The following is a 16,701-nucleotide window of genomic DNA, read 5'->3' as shown; positions in this document are numbered from 1 at the left end:
CTCGGGGACTGTTAACGTTAGTGATCCGTGGGATCTCTAGTTAGCTTAAGTGAGAGAGAGAGAGAGAGAACGACACAAGAAGTATAGTGGTTCATTTCCCGTTTTAGCGGGAAACTACGTCCACTTGAATGTTTAACTAGTGTGTTCGGGCCTTGCGGCCCAAAGGGATTACAAAAGATGTTGGATGTTTAAGTGGGAGGAGGCATTCCTTTTATAGATGAAGGAATGTTTCTCCTTTACATTCTCTTCGATGTGGGATGAGATTATCACTATTCTAGTATAGAAAAGCATATTGTGGAGGCAACTTGGCAAGGGTGGGAACGTGGCTTCCCGGCGGCGGATTTGCGACTTCCGGATACCGTGGCGTAGCTTGAGCATAAGGCTACACGATGGATGTCGCGGTTGGGCCTTGCCATGTCTCGTGGATGTCCCAAAGTGGGCGTTACTTATGCTTGGTGAGATAGCAAATACTCCATATTATTGGAGGTATGTACAAGTCCCCGAAGTCCCCAAGTAAGAGGAGCTTATTGGTTGGGGAGTTCAAATCATGAAGTCATCAAGCATAAGTAACCGGGCGGTACGGAGCCCCTACAAGTCCCCGAACTCCGTAAGCAAGAAGGGACTCGTTTGATCCTGCACAATGAGACAAAAAACGCGCATATGTAGAATGCTTGTTGTATTGGTTATCGTTCGTATTAATGGAATGCGAAAAGAATTCGATTTGTAGCGGATTAACAAATGGTAGAAGAATTCCATATTCCATTAATGTGTATGAACATGTAAAATATTGGTAGTTGTATATGTGGATCTTATGGCCATTAATACGCACAATAGATAGTGGCAAGTGTAATGGATGTCCATAGTAATTTTGTGGGAGTAGTCCCGGTGACATGAAGCGTTTGTGAACTTGGGGCTTAAGTAAAACATGTTGGACATGATCGAGCAAGTTGGGTTGTTCGAGCAAGTTGGGTGTAGTTGAGTGTGTAGGCGCGGTGCGAGCATGCGAGGCGTGGCCCAAGCGCAAGTCGGGGCCATACTCGATACCCAAGCGAGTCGTAACCCGAGCAAGTCGTTTTATCCGAGCATGTTTTAACTAAGTCGTAAGTGTCACAAGCGTCTAGATGAATGTCACATGTTTATTTAATTGAGTTGCAATTAAAATAGAAGCATGGCATATGTGTATAGCATGTACTTGTAGTAAAGTCGCTAATAACATTTTGTAGGCATGCTTAGGGGTCATGGAGACATGTATAGTCATGGCAAAGGCTCTAATTGCAAGAGCGCAAGAGATAAGACATAGCTACTTATCTTATGCCGATTTGGAGGCTAGCGGAGTTGGCCGAGCATGACTGTTCATTGCCTTGGTGGATAAAGTGCTCCAATATTGTACGTCAACTCATAGTTGCGCTTGAATGCTTGATAGAAATAGTTGAATTTCCTTGCAAAAATAGATGATTAGTATGCGGATTTTGTAAAATCGACACCAATAATTTGCATGTATACTTTGCACAGGATACCTTGATAATTTGGACAAAGTGAAATATGTACCGATGAATATGCATATGCCAAGTTTGATAATGACGGAGGCAAACGAGCTAAGCACCGATGAAACGTGTATACGACATTATAACGTGTAGGCAAGTGTACATGCATATCTCTGATATAAGTGGTAGCCAAATACAGACCACAGGCTCGGTACTGCAAATATACTTCTCACTGACAAATTATCATGCAATATTCATTTGGCAAGTGCACAGGAGATAAAAACAAATAAATAAAAAAAAATTGTTTGATGCTAGACGGACTACCACCGCCTGACGAGTCAGAGGTCTAGGCACGTGGTGTTCTTTATGAAGCTGCCATATATAGTAATATACGTGAAGCTGCTTTTGATTACATAGGGGGGGTATGTGCATAGCACATGGGCTCATGGATGCTTTGACAGGTGGGATGACAAGCAGTAACACATATAGATACGTATGTGCATGTATACCATAAGTCAATGATTTGAAATGCATGTCGTTCACGTGGTGAAGACAGTTTGCCCCCTAAAGCAATGATAATATATTATACTATATATGCCTTGGAAAGAAAAACTCATCTGTTCGTCAGTTTTGCAGAAGGAAGGCCCTGGGTCAGGCCTCCGCCTAGCAGAGGAAGAAGTAGTTGCCACTGGTGGTGAATCCCAGCGGAGGATCATATCGTTGATTTCCGGCGGCAACTCCCAGCGGAGGCTGTCCGGTGGAGATGCCAGCGGAGGAAGCTCGGCGGAAATGGCTGGCGGTGTGTTTTTGAAGTTCGGCGGTGAATCCTTCCGGCGGTAAAGATTGGCGGAGCGGTACTCTTAGTCAGCGGCAGTTTAAGTCGGCGGTGGTGGCCAGCGGTGCATGGGCCAGCAGAGCCGCTCAGTGGAGTCTGGCGTTCTCCTGGAGCTTGGCAGAGATCACGGAGCTCAGTAGAGAGTTCGAGCTCGGCGGAGGATAGCTAGCGGAAGCAGCTGGTCGGCTGTATGGAACTTTGCTCGTGGTCTTGCAGCCGGGCAGAGGTTGGCGGAAGAAGCCGGCATTGAACAGTCAAGCGGAGCGGAGCACGGTGCTCGGACGGAGGTTTGGGTTCGGCGGTGCTTGAGTTGGGCGGAGCTTCGAAGCATGCCTGGAGTTCGGCGGAGATTCCGAGTTCGGCGGTGCCTGGGCTTGCTGCTACCGAGCGCGGGGAGGGCTTGCTGCTTGCCTAGAGCTGGTAGGCCGGTGGGCGGGCGCTGGCGGAGCCTAGCGGAGGCGCTGATGTAGCTGAGCGGAAGAGAGTTGAGAGTTGGGCGGATGACTGGTAGCGGCGCCCATCGCTGCTGTTGGCAGTGGTGATGTGGCGGACTGGTGGAGTCTAGCGGAACGGACATTTTGGCCGGCGGTGCTCTGAAGAAAATGGGTTCTTGGCTGAGGTGATGATAGTCAGCGGCGACAGAGCTCAGCGGAGGAATTTTGCTGGTCGAAGAATGCTTGCTAGTGCTCAAGAGTCCGGCGGAGACTCAAGAGTTCGGCGGAGGATCATTTCAGCTGAGCCTGATGGAGACTACGAGCTCGATCGAAGGTGGACGGAGCTGCAGTTGGTAGGAACTGGCGGGAAATTTGAAAATTAGAGGGGTGCCCAGAGAAGTTTTCTGGGTGTCCAGAGAATTTTTGCCGCCCATTTTGTTTTTGGAAGTTCAGCGTTGACCCTTCTTCGATCAGCGTTGACCAAGCTTTGTTCGGCGTTGACCAACCCATATGTTGGTGTTTTGAGCAGTTTCTGCAAGTTTTGACCACTTCTTGGGCGTTGACCGGCGTTGACCAACCCCGCTGGGTGTTGACCGGACGTTGACAGGCCAAAGTTCGTGGTAGGTGATGAAGCCTTTGTGTGTCGGCTTCCCACAGACAGCGCCAATGTTAACGTTAGTGATCCGTGGGATCTCTAGTTAGCTTAAGTGAGAGAGAGAGAGAGAGAACGACACAAGAAGTATAGTGGTTCATTTCCCGCCTTAGCGGGAAACTACGTCCACTTGAATGTTTAACTAGTGTGTTTGGGCCTTGCGGCCCAAAGGGATTACAAAAGATGTAATGGGATGTTGGATGTTTAAGTGGGAGGAGGCATTCCTTTTATAGATGAAGGAATGCTTCTCCTTTACATTCTCTTCGATGTGGGATGAGATTATCACTATTCTAGTATAGAAAAGCATATTGTGGAGGCAACTTGGCAAGGGTGGGAACGTGGCTTCCCGGCGGCGGATTTGCGACTTCCGGATACCGTGGCGTAGCTTGAGCATAGGGCTACATGATGGATGTCGCGGTTGGGCCTTGCCATGTCTCGTGGATGTCCCAAAGTGGGCGTTACTTATGCTTGGTGAGATAGCAAATACTCCATATTATTGGAGGTATGTACAGGGACAATCATTCAAAAGATGTACAAATGTCTCATTCTGTTGCATGCAAGTAGGACAAAGAGCATTAGAAGTGAGTCTTCTCTTAACCCTTTCCATGTTTGTGTGCATGTTTGTGAGAGAATTAGCTCCCATGAGAAATAAGCCAGGTAAAAGTTTTGAGCTTTGGTGGAATATGTAATTTCCATAGCACCTTCCCCAGATCAGCTTGTCACTCCCACCACCGAACAATATCCTCAGACTCAGACAAGATGCTCAGCAGTAAAAAAGAAAAACTTGTGAAAGTATGTTAAGTAGCCACATAAAACGCATTTGAAAATTCTATTGGGGATGCTCTAAAAATGGAGTACAACGCATAGCAAATGTCGGATTTCTACCTTAGAGTTGCTGGCATGGGCAATAACAAGTACGTGTTGGACTCTGACTAGAGATTAGGTAGGCAATTTTATGTCAAGCATTGGGTTCTTTGCTACTATTCAGATTACTACACTCCAACTGATAACTCGTGAAGATTTAAATGAGTAGGAAAAGTAATCGGAGTTGGTGTTTAGGAATTTCTAGTAGCTAGGAATCCCACAAGAATCCACTTCCACAAAAAAAGGCTGATGAGGTAAGAATGGCTAGTTGCTACTAAGTACAAAGCAGTTGGTGGCATTATGCCCAATTTGGGATTGCCCCCTCCAGTGTCCAAAGCAGATAGCTTATCTATTTTGAGTATAAGTATGAATTAAGAAAAGAAAGTTCACTCAAACACTTGGTGTCTGCTATCCAACCTCTCCATAGTAGTTTCTCCATCATCCTCATCAAGTCATTGTCATCTTATTGTCATCACAAGATAATGAATTCCTAGTTCTTGGATATATATCCTAGTATTAATTGTGCTTCACTGCTTCGCATTCCACTAACAAGAGTAAAAACTTCAGAGAATAATAAGAAACCATGGAAGTAGTAGAAGATGTTGTGATTGTGGGAGCTGGAATTTCTGGCCTTACAACCTCCTTGGGACTTCACAGGTACACATAGTCAAGCACACACAGGGTGAAATGTTGATACATGTTGATATATTATTGTGTAAGAAAAGTTGCAATTTTGGTGCAGGCTGGGCATTAGAAGCTTAGTGCTGGAATCATTTGATAGTTTGAGGATAACAGGGTTTGGATTGTCATTATGGACAAATGCATGGAGGGCTTTAGATGCCATTGGTATTGGCGATTGTCTTCGGCAGCAACATGTGACTCTTCTCGGGTAAGCTTGACTGATCATATTATGCTGTCAAAGTTTAAAAATGAGCTAGTTATCAGATGAATCATTGTTTCTATTTGTGATCTTGAGCAACAAAATTGGGAATGAGTTATACGCTTTTGTTAGATATACTTGTAAAATTACTGAGACGCACTTTTTCTTTTTTGGGAAAAGTATCTGGTTACGTTAATTGTTCATAGGCCTTGATATATAATTTTAGTATTTTACAGCTGGAAAACCTGTAATAAATCCATATGCATTAATGACCTCCCCAACAAAGAATTGAGATCGAGTTTCTGTGTTCTACTAAAGTATAAAACTACGAACATTTCCCTCTGATACTCTAGCTAGTACTCTTACCAATATTTTTACTAGACAATAGAGTGAATAGACAGTGACTTATAATTTGTGAGATTTGTTTTCACTCAATTTTCAGGCATGCATTAAACTGATTGCATAGTTTTGAACAGGAGTGTGCTTTTCTCAAGAATTTCGGGGCTTCAGATGTCTGAGAGGTCATACAGGGACAAAGGAAAACAGTAAGTCGACCAGTAGTCTGAGAGCCTCACTGTGTAGCTGATATTCCTCTATCAGTGTATATACTATATACTGCATCTCATTATGCTTACTTTTCAACCCCAAATATATCTCTTTCGACCTTTAGTGGTCCCTAGTACTGTGAATGGATTGTTCGCTAGATTGTATCAATTTGTTTCTGTATGATTGATTTTGTTCGTATCCATTGTTGTAAACATTCAATTCACCTCAGATGATATAGAGTGTGAACACTACATGATTTGCAGAGGAGACCAAGAAGTTCGATGTGTGAAAAGGAATTTGTTGTTGGAAGCCCTTGCAAGTGAACTCCCCAGCGGTACCATTAGGTTCTCATCGAAGGTTGTTTCCATTGAGGAATCAGGGTACCTTAAGCTTGTGCACCTTGCAGATGGAACCATCCTCAAAGCCAAGGTACACAAGTTAGTATTTCCTTATACCACTATTTTTCCATTATTAGAAGTTAAAATGACTAGTGTCATAGACACATTGTGCTCAAATCCCAACTCTATTGTCCTGTCCCCTTCCCAATGTGACATCTGCTATTGAGGTTCTCGCATTTGACCATTGTAGTTTTGCATTCCAATCATAGCAGAGAACCAGAATCATATATGCATTTTGTGACTGAAACATCCACCACTTATAATGTGAACACTGTGATTGAATAGGTTTTGGTTGGGTGTGATGGAGTGAACTCAGTGGTGGCAAAATGGCTGGGCTTCAAGAAGCCAGTCTTTTCAGAGAGATCCGTGGTTAGAGGTTGTGCTAACTTCAAGAGCAGTCATGGTTTTGAACCCATTACCATGCAGCACTTTGGCAATGGTGTTAGATCTGGTGCTGCTCCTTGTGATGATAAAAGTGTTTATTGGTTCTTTGGCTGGTCTCCCTCCAGCCAAGGTAAGCATTTTACACCAGTTTTGGGGCATCTTTGCTTCAATGTCATATCCTGGTGATTTTAGTATAGTAACCTTAGAGGCCTTTTCTTCCATGCTTTGAAAATGGTGTTTTGCTCTCAATGTCATAACAGATGGCAAACGACAATGATAAATTGTTGGAAATTGTTTTTGACAGTATTTTACTTAGGCAACTCGAAAATGTGCCTTTTTAATTCAATTCAGAAACCTTTATGAATATGAACCCTAAAGTAGTATATGCTGGTCTCATTTCTTGTCTATACTTCATGTCTACAGAGAAAGAGCTAGAGAAGAACCCTGCTCAGTTGAAAAAATATATCTTACCCAAGCTCGGAAAGGTACAAGATGAAATAAGGGCTGTTATAGAAAACACTGAATTGGATGCTTTTGTATCCTCTCCAGTGAGATATAGGCACCCTTGGGAACTGCTTTGGGGAAATATTAGCAAAGGTGGTGTATGTGTTGCTGGAGACGCACTCCACCCCATGACCCCAGACATCGGCCAAGGTGGTTGTGCTGCATTAGAAGACGGTGTTGTATTAGCAAGATGTCTCGGTGAGGCTTTGTTGAAGAACTGGAGGCAAGAAATTAGAGATAAAGATGAAGAACGAAAAGAGGAATGTAAGAGGATTGAAATGGGGTTGAGGAATTATGCCAGTGAGAGGAAATGGAGAAGCATTGATCTGATTATTACATCTTATGTGTTTTATTTAATACAGGAGATTGATGGAAAAATAATTTCTTTCTTGAGGAACAAGTTTTTTTCTCCAATCCTACCCTGGTTGCTGTTGAAGAAGGCTGATTTTGATTGTGGGAAGCTGAAAAGCCCTTAAATGCAATGATACAGAGAACGTATCTAGTAATTTGTAATTTGTAACTACCAAGGATAAGCTATTGGAGTGTTATGTCAAAACCAAAACTTGTATTATCTCCTATTAAGTGGAAGTTAATTAAGAGTTTACGAATATTAAAACTCATTGGCAATGGTTCACCAGTTAAAAGTTAAAACAGGTGTAGTTGCCGACCTCATTTGCTTAATCTCTGCTATAGAAGCAGTTCCTATTCTTACATGAAGCCTTTAATTGACATATAAGCCACATGTTCACAAGCTTTGTCTTGCTACAGGGTAAGGGATACTGTCCTAATACCCAAAGATGGCGGGTTTTAAGTAGAAAAAGAAGAGGAAAAAAAAAAACATAGCTGCTTTGCTAATAATGGAAAGCATTGGTTGCATTATTGAACAGTATTATTGCAGTCACCTAACAGGAAACCTGGGCTGCTATTGAAGAGTGGCTCTTCTCGCTTGGCAGTAGTGTGCTTGTCATCCTTATCTGTGATTATTCTGAACAAAACTAGTTGAGATTAAATTTTTGGATCAGGCTGGGGATTCGAAGTAGTGTTGGAATCATGGGATAGTTTGAGGACTACAGGGTTTGTTTTGAATACACGGACAAATGCCTGGAAAGCCTTAGAAGCCATTGGTGTTGCTGATGCTCTTCGGCTAATAAATTACAGATTTCGTGGGTAATTAACTAATTAATTACAACTCTGGAATATATCACCATTTTTTTTTTCCTTTTTCACATCTCACACTTACACTAGCTTAGCTTAGCACTAGCACTTGCTACCGTCAATGAAATGTTGTTTTACTTGTCGAAATGCCAATCTGAGTCATTCAGAAGTTTTGAATACAGGAGTGTTGCTTACTCAACCATTTCTGGGCTTCCAGTTTTTGGAATTTCATTTAAGGCCAAAGGAAAAGAGTAGGTTTATCACTAGCTAGACTAGTTTAAGTTCATCTGTAGTTTGTATTTTTCTTGCTTCTCTACTGAGTCTATAATATTTTATAATTTTAGTACAGAAACTATTTCTTGCGGTTAATTTAGTAATGCCTATTGTTAAGCTGGTATTGGAAGCATCCATATTGTTTGCTAGATTACCATTCAATCAATCAAGACTGTAAACATTACATGATTTGCAGAGGAGACCATGAAGTTCGTTGTGTGCAAAGGAAGCTGCATGTTGTTGGAATCCCTTGCAAATGAACTTCCTAGTGGCACAACCAGGTTCTCATCAAAAGTTGTTTCAATCGAAGAATCAGGCTACTTTAAGCTTCTGCATCTTGCTGATGGAACCATCCTCAAAGACAAAGGTAGAGTTTTTTTGTAAGTTAAAAGTTTTGATGATCAGGATGCTAGTGTTATTACCTTATATGTGCAAGGCTACGATTTCCAATGTGGGATTCTATTAATTACCATATCAAGTATCAATTCTGTGATTCAATAGGTCTTGGTTGGGTGTGATGGAGTCAACTCTGTGGTTGCAAAATGGCTAAACTTCAAGCAGCTATCTTTTACAGGGAAATCCGCTATTAGAGGTCAGGCAAACTTCAAGAGCAATCATGGATTTGATCCCATATCCATGCGGTTCTTCAGGCATGGAGTTAGATCTGGTGTCATCCCGCCTTGTGATAAAAAAAGCTGTTTATCGGTACTTCACTTGGATCCCTCATGCCAAGATTAGAGTTTCACACCATTTTTTTTGGTTGGGGGCCGGCTTTTGCTTCCATTATGATTCCTTCTTTTGAGACAAATTTTAACAGGTTACATAACACCAGTTAGGTCTGACTTCTAACTTAAGATAGATCCTTAAATTTGTTGTTTACTGCTCATGTCTTAGAGAAAGGTTTGGAAGAGAGTCCAGCTCAATTGAGGCAATTTGTGTTGAGTAAGCTAGGAAAGATTCCTGATGAAGTAAGGGCTACTATAGAAAACACTGAACTGGCGTGGATGCTTTTATATCGTCTCCCTTGAGATATAAACCTCCTTGGGAGGTTCTTTGGGGACAGCTAATGTGGTTGGTTTTATGCAGGGGAGCTAAGGAAAGTTGATGACCTTGTTGAACAGATTTCTGGGGCCTTTAATCCCCAAGTTGCTGTTGAAAAAGGCTGATTTTGATTGTGGGAAGCTCAGCACCACTTGCATTACTTTCTATTGGTATCTTAAATTCCAATCAGTTTTTGTAACTTTCATAGTATGAATATTATTGGTTAAGTGGCGCTTCCTCCGCCGTATCTTACGAGACTTTCATTAAATTTCAACCCTTCTCAAGACAAGTTGTATACAACTATATGTCTATCTCTTTTATCACGAGTTGCACGATTATGATTGGTCAAGATAAAATTTTTCTTTTATTTTATGTATGGAATTGGCATGGTTGTGCATGGACTCCACCAAGAGTTCTTATTTTCTGTCATTAGTATCAAACCTAATTCAAACCAGTCTAGGCCAAACATGCATGATTTAGTAGATCCTCTAACTTGATATGTATGAATGTTGATAGTTGAACCACCAGGGATGTGCGCATCCAGAAAGATCAATAGTAAACCGCATAACAACTAAAATTATTGAACAAACTCTTTTCTGAAGTAAAGTAATGAAAAGAAAGGACCAAGTTAACTTGGCATCTTCTGTAAAGTTTGCCAATCAAGAAAATGATTATGCATTCACGCCAAAAAGGAAAATGACTTTGTTTATTGTATACCTATGAGTCCTACAAATACTTAGTACTCAAACATGTCTGCTATTGCTAACAAATAAAAATAAAATAATAAATGGCTTCTTCTAATACAAAGTATCTGGTACCATATGTAACCAAAAAAAAAAAAGTATCTGGTACCATAATGAAGGTTTAATTAAGCTTAAACTGATCAAGTTTAACTTAACCACTAAAGAAGAATAATAAATTAAGGGCGGCATAATTCAGATGAACATTGGTTGTTGCTCTAGTAGTCACCTATGAGTGTTAATGTAGTATGCTCGTCATCCCAGTCGTCATCATAATTGTTTGTATCTACACTATCCAATTGCCGCCATCTCGTGATTGTTGTTATATATATCTTTGTTCTGTGATCGGTTTCCACAGAAAAGTGAAAACCCAAACAAGCCTCAGCTTATTCAAGTTTCAATGGAAGTAGTAGAAGAAATTGTGATTGTTGGAGCTGGAATTGCTGGCCTTACAACTTCCTTAGGACTTCACAGGTTCTCTCTCTCACTCACTAACTCACACTTACATAGAAACGCAGAGTGTCTTGTTCATGAATATGTGCACATGCTAGCTAGTTCTGTTCATACTTATGGAAGGCTAAATTAATTGAAGTTTTGGTGCAGGCTGGGAATTCGGAGCTTAGTGTTGGAAACATCAGAGAGTTTGAGGACGACTGGATTTGCATTCTCAACATGGACAAATGCCTGGAAGGCCTTGGATGCCATTGGAATTGGGGAATCTCTTCGGAGACAACACGAGACACTTCATAGGTAATTTAACATATTATGTTGTCAAATTGTTAATTTGAGAAGCTTATACTACTTTCTTCAGTGTGTGGTTGATAGTGGACGATGTGACATAATCAAGTATAGCTATCATATCTTTGAATGTTTATCTCTTTCTGCAATATATTTTTGGCTAGTTTTCTATTTTCCTAGTAGTTGCAGTTGATCTATATGACATATATACGTGGTTTTCTGAATCCAGGAATGTTACTTACTCAACAGTTTCTGGGCTTCCAGTGTTTGAGATGTCACTGAAGGACAAGGGAAAACAGTAAGTGGCCCACTAGACTAGTCTAACACTCTTAACTACCTTCTTCACTGACTTACTGTATTCTTCAGGTTGCCGCATCTCACTTTTATGTAAACTTTGCTACCCCCAACTAACCTATATAGAAAATCATTAGTAACAAATCAATCATTATAGTTTCTAAATAGTGCAGAAAGTATTCAGTTATGCCTAATATTAGACTAGTACGTCTGGAAATCATATTGTTTGCTTGCATTGACATTCAATTAATCAAGTACGCTCAATCAGATAACCCGACTGTACACTACATGATGTGCAGAGGAGACCATGAAGTTCGTTGCGTGCAGAGGAAGTTGTTGTTGGAAGCCCTTGCAAATGAACTTCCTAGTGGCACAGTCAGGTTCTCCTCCAAGGTGGTTTCCATTGAGGAATCAGGCTACTTTAAGCTGCTGCATCTTGCTGATGGAACCATCCTCAAGGCCAAGGTTAGTCTTGTATTAACTAATTACATTTCATTTGCATCATACAACTATAACTAATTTTAATACCTATTCAGTATCTATCATTCAAAGAGTAGTATCTAGCTACAACTATTAAAACATGCATGTCTCTCTTTTAGTATCTGGTATACTCCTCCAATTAGGTCTATCTCCCTCCTGCTTTGGTGTACACTTTTTTCTTTTTAATAATAAAAAAAAGTGGTACAAAGGAACAGCTCACCTTTAAATGCAGGTAAGATTTTGATCCAATGCTTATCAACATTGTGCTTGATTAGGTTTTGGTTGGGTGTGATGGAGTGAACTCAGTGGTGGCCAAATGGCTGGGCTTCAAGCCACCGGCCTTTACAGGGAGACATGCTATAAGAGGTCGTGCGACCTACAAGAACAGTCATGGGTTTGATCCCATGTTCATGCAGTTCTTTGGCAATGGTGTTAGATCTGGTGCCATCCCTTGTGATGATAAAACTGTTTATTGGTTCTTCACTTGGACTCCAACCAACCAAGGTGAGCTTTTCACACCAATTTTGGGGCATTTTGTAGTCTAGTAAGTATTAATGTTTTTTTTGTTTTTTTGGTTAAGATAGGAGTCGGGAAGAGCAATTAAGTGCTCTCCCACCCCCAAATTTATTGAGTATTAATGTATTATACATAGTTATGCTGAAAGAAAAAAAGGAAAATAAAAAATAAAAAACAAAAAAAGTAGCACATGCAACCATATACCTTTCTTTCCAAATGCTTCAGCATTGGTTCTCGGGTAAAGCTATGGTATGTTAACATTTCTCATACATCAACTATTTTTACCACTTTAAGGACTCATGTTACCACTTTGAGGACTAATATTACTATTTTGAGGACTCATATGGTAAACTAAGAAAATTTACCACTTTAAGGACTCATGTTACCACTTTGAGGACTAATATTACTATTTTGAGGACTCATTTTACCAGTTTTAAGGCAATTGTATGCATGTCATACATTAACACATTATAGAATTTTCCTTTGGTTCTCAGCGTTCATCAATCACAAGAAAAATAGCACACAGTGAAAAATTGTATACTAATGTCTTACTCGATAAAGTATGCTTGTTCACTTTCAACCCCAAATGTCACTTATGTTCTTTTCATTTCTTGTAGAGAAAGAGCTAGAGAAGAACCCAGCTGAGATGAAGCAATTTATGTTGAGCAAGCTGGGAAATATACCTGATGAAATAAAAGCTGTAATTAAAAACACTGAATTGGATGCTTTTGTTTCCTCTCCTTTGAGATTTAGGCATCCATGGGAGCTTCTTTGGGGAAATATTAGCAAAGGCAATTAATGTTTGTGTAGCTGGAGATGCGCTCCATCCTATGACCCCGGACCTCGGCCAAGGAGGTTGCTCCGCAATAGAAGACGGTGTTGTTTTGGCAAGATGTCTTGGTGAGGCCTTGCTGAAAAACTCAAGGCAAGAAATGAAAGGTAAAAGTGAACAAGGAAAGGAGGAATATAAGAAAATTGAGATGGGGTTGAATAAGTTTGCCAATGAGAGGAGGTAGAGAGGCTTTGACCTGATTAGTACAGGTTATATGGTTGGTTTAATGCAAGGGAGTGAAGGAAAAATGATGTTTAGTACGTGGGGGACTTCCCAGTTTCTCCAACAATAGAAAATTAAAGCACCGTTGTATGAGCATATGATTACAAAGCAGGCTGAGAGGGAAAATTTGCCGCCTGTGATTATTGGTTTCATTTGAGTGAAACTTTGTTGCGCTGTACAATTTGTTTCCATGCTCAGACAACAGCACTATCACAATCTGTTGTACAAATTTGTGCAACTTGCACTAGGTGTACCTAGAGGATTTCTCAAAGTTCATGCAACATTTCATTATACAACAGATATCAAAAAAACTGTTGTGTGGATAATTCAAATTGAGCTCCTTCTGGGAGGGAATTATGTGCTCATTTCCCTCCATCTAGGCCTCACATTCACACAACGGAAACTTCTTAACTCAGTTGTGCAATATCTTCTTAAAAAAAAAGTTTTCAATTTGCTTATATTCACACAACAGAAACATAATTGTATCGTTGTATTATAGAGTTTGTGTTAACACACAACAGCAGATTTTAGTTCTGTTGTGTGATGAGTGTTGTGTGTTTCGATTTTTGTAGTAGTGATTGTTGATTTTAGAACTATAAATTGAGTTTTTATTGGTTTTGGGTAGTCCATCTTTAGGGGTGATTTTGCCAAATTTTTAGTAGAGTTATTTGATATGCTAAAAGTAGCACACAATTTAACCCTTAAAGATGTAGTTGTCAGTATAGAATAAGTAGGGATCGTTCAAGCCGGGGATTAAGGGTACACCTATAATCACGTAACAAATAAAGAATTAATTTACAAATATAGGGTATTATTTACAAAAACAAAAATAAAAGAATAAAAGAATCCTAAAACATAAATTGGGGGGGGGGGGGGGGGTTTAGATTTTGTAACGCAGAAAAATGAAGTAAATCATATAAACAATGTGGGATTTACAGTGATATGGATGAAGACGTTAAGAACAATTTATCCACCACCACATATGATCAAATCATGATATGCTTCCTAATATCCTTTACTAATGCCATGAGAAGATATCACCCAAGAAACAAAGATCAAAGCAATCAATGTCTCTTATTTTACTTTCCTTTACACAATTAATTTAGCAAAGCACTAAACTAACATATTTCAAAACATGCAATAGAGTGATCAAAGCAATCATATCTTAAAATAATTTTGAATCATTAAGAACAAGTGAACCTTTCAAAAAAAAAAAAAAAAACCAAGTGAAAGTTTGGTCAATAATTGTATTAATCCTAGTACACAAAGCATGTCGATTCAATAATACAAACCAATTGATTTCGGCCTTTGTCCAAAGCCTTTACAAAGCATAAACCTAATTACTAGTTCAATTACATGCAATTGTTTTAAGTTTGCACAATTACATGCAATTGTTTTAAGTTTGCAACCAAAGAAGAAACACACATAAAAGTTTTCAATAAAACAAAATCAGATTATCATCTCATGAAATCGCAAAAAGCAAAGAATCAAGAACACATAAACATGAATTTCACATAGAATAGGGCTTTAAAATTGCCCCTAACAATAAGTTCCTCATAGTTTCAAAATACATAAAAGAAAACATAAGTATTTTTCTAGTACAAAAGAATGAAAAACCGTGAAGTAGAGATGATGGAATGGCATTGAGGGTAGCTTGTGGTGACATCCCAAAGGCCAAAGCAGCTCAAAGGTGGCGTGTTAGCCAAATAGTCACCCTCAAGTATAAGGGGTACAAGTAATAGTATAGAGATTTAAGAAAGGTTGACAAACCCACGAGGATTAATTTCCTTTCACTAACTAGGGTGTTAACCTAAGGAGAGCTAGAATATGCAAATGTACAATCACAAACCTAAATTCACAAGAAAACCTAGGGTCATGATAAGTATATATGTGCATTATGGTGGTAGTGAAATTGTTTGTTGGATAGAGTGGTGAATCAAATTAAAATAAATGCTCAAATGTAAACAAAACTACTCTAAAATAAGCTAGTAATATAATTGATGAAGTTAGAGGTTGGATTGTCTACCACTAACCTCCCTTGCAAGTATTGAAGTTCAAATACAAGTGATGCTATTCTAATTTTTCCAATTACCCTCTTTGCATCCGGATAAGACTACAAAGGCTTAAACTCCTTTGATGTTATCAATTCCCACCGGATAAGTCTAGAATTAACTACCTATGAACAAATCCTATTACCGGTTAAGTCTCAATTCATTGTTCCTAGATGCATAAAGTTTTGAGTTTAGATAATCATGCAAGCAAACCAATCCTAGATCTAGGTGATTTTAACTCACAACCTTCATATGCACATAGAGAATGCTATCAATGCTCAAGGTTAACTACTCCTTAAACATTTTTTCATGAGATGACAAACACAACACATTCAAAGTAGTTAAGTTTGAATTAATGCATTCACTTCTTGAATTAGCATATGAAGATGAAAATCACAAATAACTTCAAATGTAAATTAAAACATCAATTCATACAAGATTGGCTAGGGCTTTCAACCCTAGCCTTAACAAAGTAACTACTCACTTATAATCATACAAATTAGCATCAAATATATAATATACATCAAGGTAAATTAAAGAGTTAAAGGAAAGAATGAACTAGTTGAAGCTTGACAAATCAATGGCTAGCTCCTCCCTTGTTTTCCTCCTTCAATGCTCCTTGAATCCTCCTTGATGGTGGAATGGATGAATGATGAACTTCTTGTTGAGGATGAATGAAATGGTGATGAAGATATGATGCTTCTTTGACTAACTTTAAGTGGTAGTGTTAGAGTAGTGGTGGTGGTGATAGAGTTTGTGGTGGTATAAGATGGCAGTTGTGGTGGTGGTGATGGAGCTCAAGGAGTATGGATATTATGGGTTTGGATTTTAGGAGGTGGAGATTGAGGTTTTGTGGAGGAGATGGGGAGAGAAAGAAGATGTAATTGAGTGGTATGAGTGATGCCTCTTCCTTGTGAGAAGAGATGCTTAAATAGATGAAGATAGAGGTGAAAATGGTGTTGAGAAGTCAAGATAGCAGCTAGGTTTTTGAATTCAGCAAAGAGGTGGAGTATGAGAGTGGTAATAGATCCCAAAAACAAGGGAAAAGAGTATGGGAGTGATGGTGTAGGTTAGAGTAGGAAATGATGAGTGAGAGATGGTGATTAAGCTTAAAACATGATAGATATTGAAGTGATGATGATGGTGGACTTTTGGGAATAGGGAGTGTTTGGTTGAATTGGAACCAAAAGGTTTGGAATTTGATTAAGATAGAATGATGTGAATGGATGTAATGGAATAGATGTCATGGTACTCATCCTCCTTGATCCTCCATGAATATGGCCTGAAAATACATGGCACCACCGTGAGTGGTGGTGCGCCGCCACTTGTGCCGCCAAAAGTGGTGGTGCACGGAAAATTTGCCGGAATTTCACTTTTT

General features: G+C 39.7%; 1 protein-coding gene and 2 pseudogenes across 1 annotated transcript; all 3 read left to right on the top strand.

The window, feature by feature from the left end:
- Positions 1–4,474: 4,474 nt before the first annotated feature.
- LOC133737609 (monooxygenase 3-like) lies at positions 4,475–7,457 on the top strand. The gene is made up of 6 exons (XM_062165134.1): positions 4,475–4,926; positions 5,012–5,158; positions 5,626–5,694; positions 5,959–6,124; positions 6,379–6,607; positions 6,901–7,457. Exons 1-6 carry the CDS (start codon positions 4,853–4,855, stop codon positions 7,455–7,457), a joined length of 1,242 nt encoding a protein of 413 aa, XP_062021118.1. The 5' UTR covers positions 4,475–4,852.
- A 150-nt stretch (positions 7,458–7,607) lies between these two features.
- LOC133737608 (monooxygenase 3-like) lies at positions 7,608–9,514 on the top strand (annotated as a pseudogene).
- Positions 9,515–10,510: 996 nt separating this feature from the next.
- On the top strand, positions 10,511–13,534 carry LOC133740382 (monooxygenase 2-like; annotated as a pseudogene).
- Positions 13,535–16,701: the final 3,167 nt, after the last annotated feature.

The sequence above is a fragment of the Rosa rugosa genome, chromosome 3, assembly GCF_958449725.1.
Source record: "Rosa rugosa chromosome 3, drRosRugo1.1, whole genome shotgun sequence".
Taxonomy (NCBI): domain Eukaryota; kingdom Viridiplantae; phylum Streptophyta; class Magnoliopsida; order Rosales; family Rosaceae; genus Rosa; species Rosa rugosa.
Note: the sequence above shows the minus strand (reverse complement) of the source record. Positions and strands in the feature narration are given on the sequence as shown.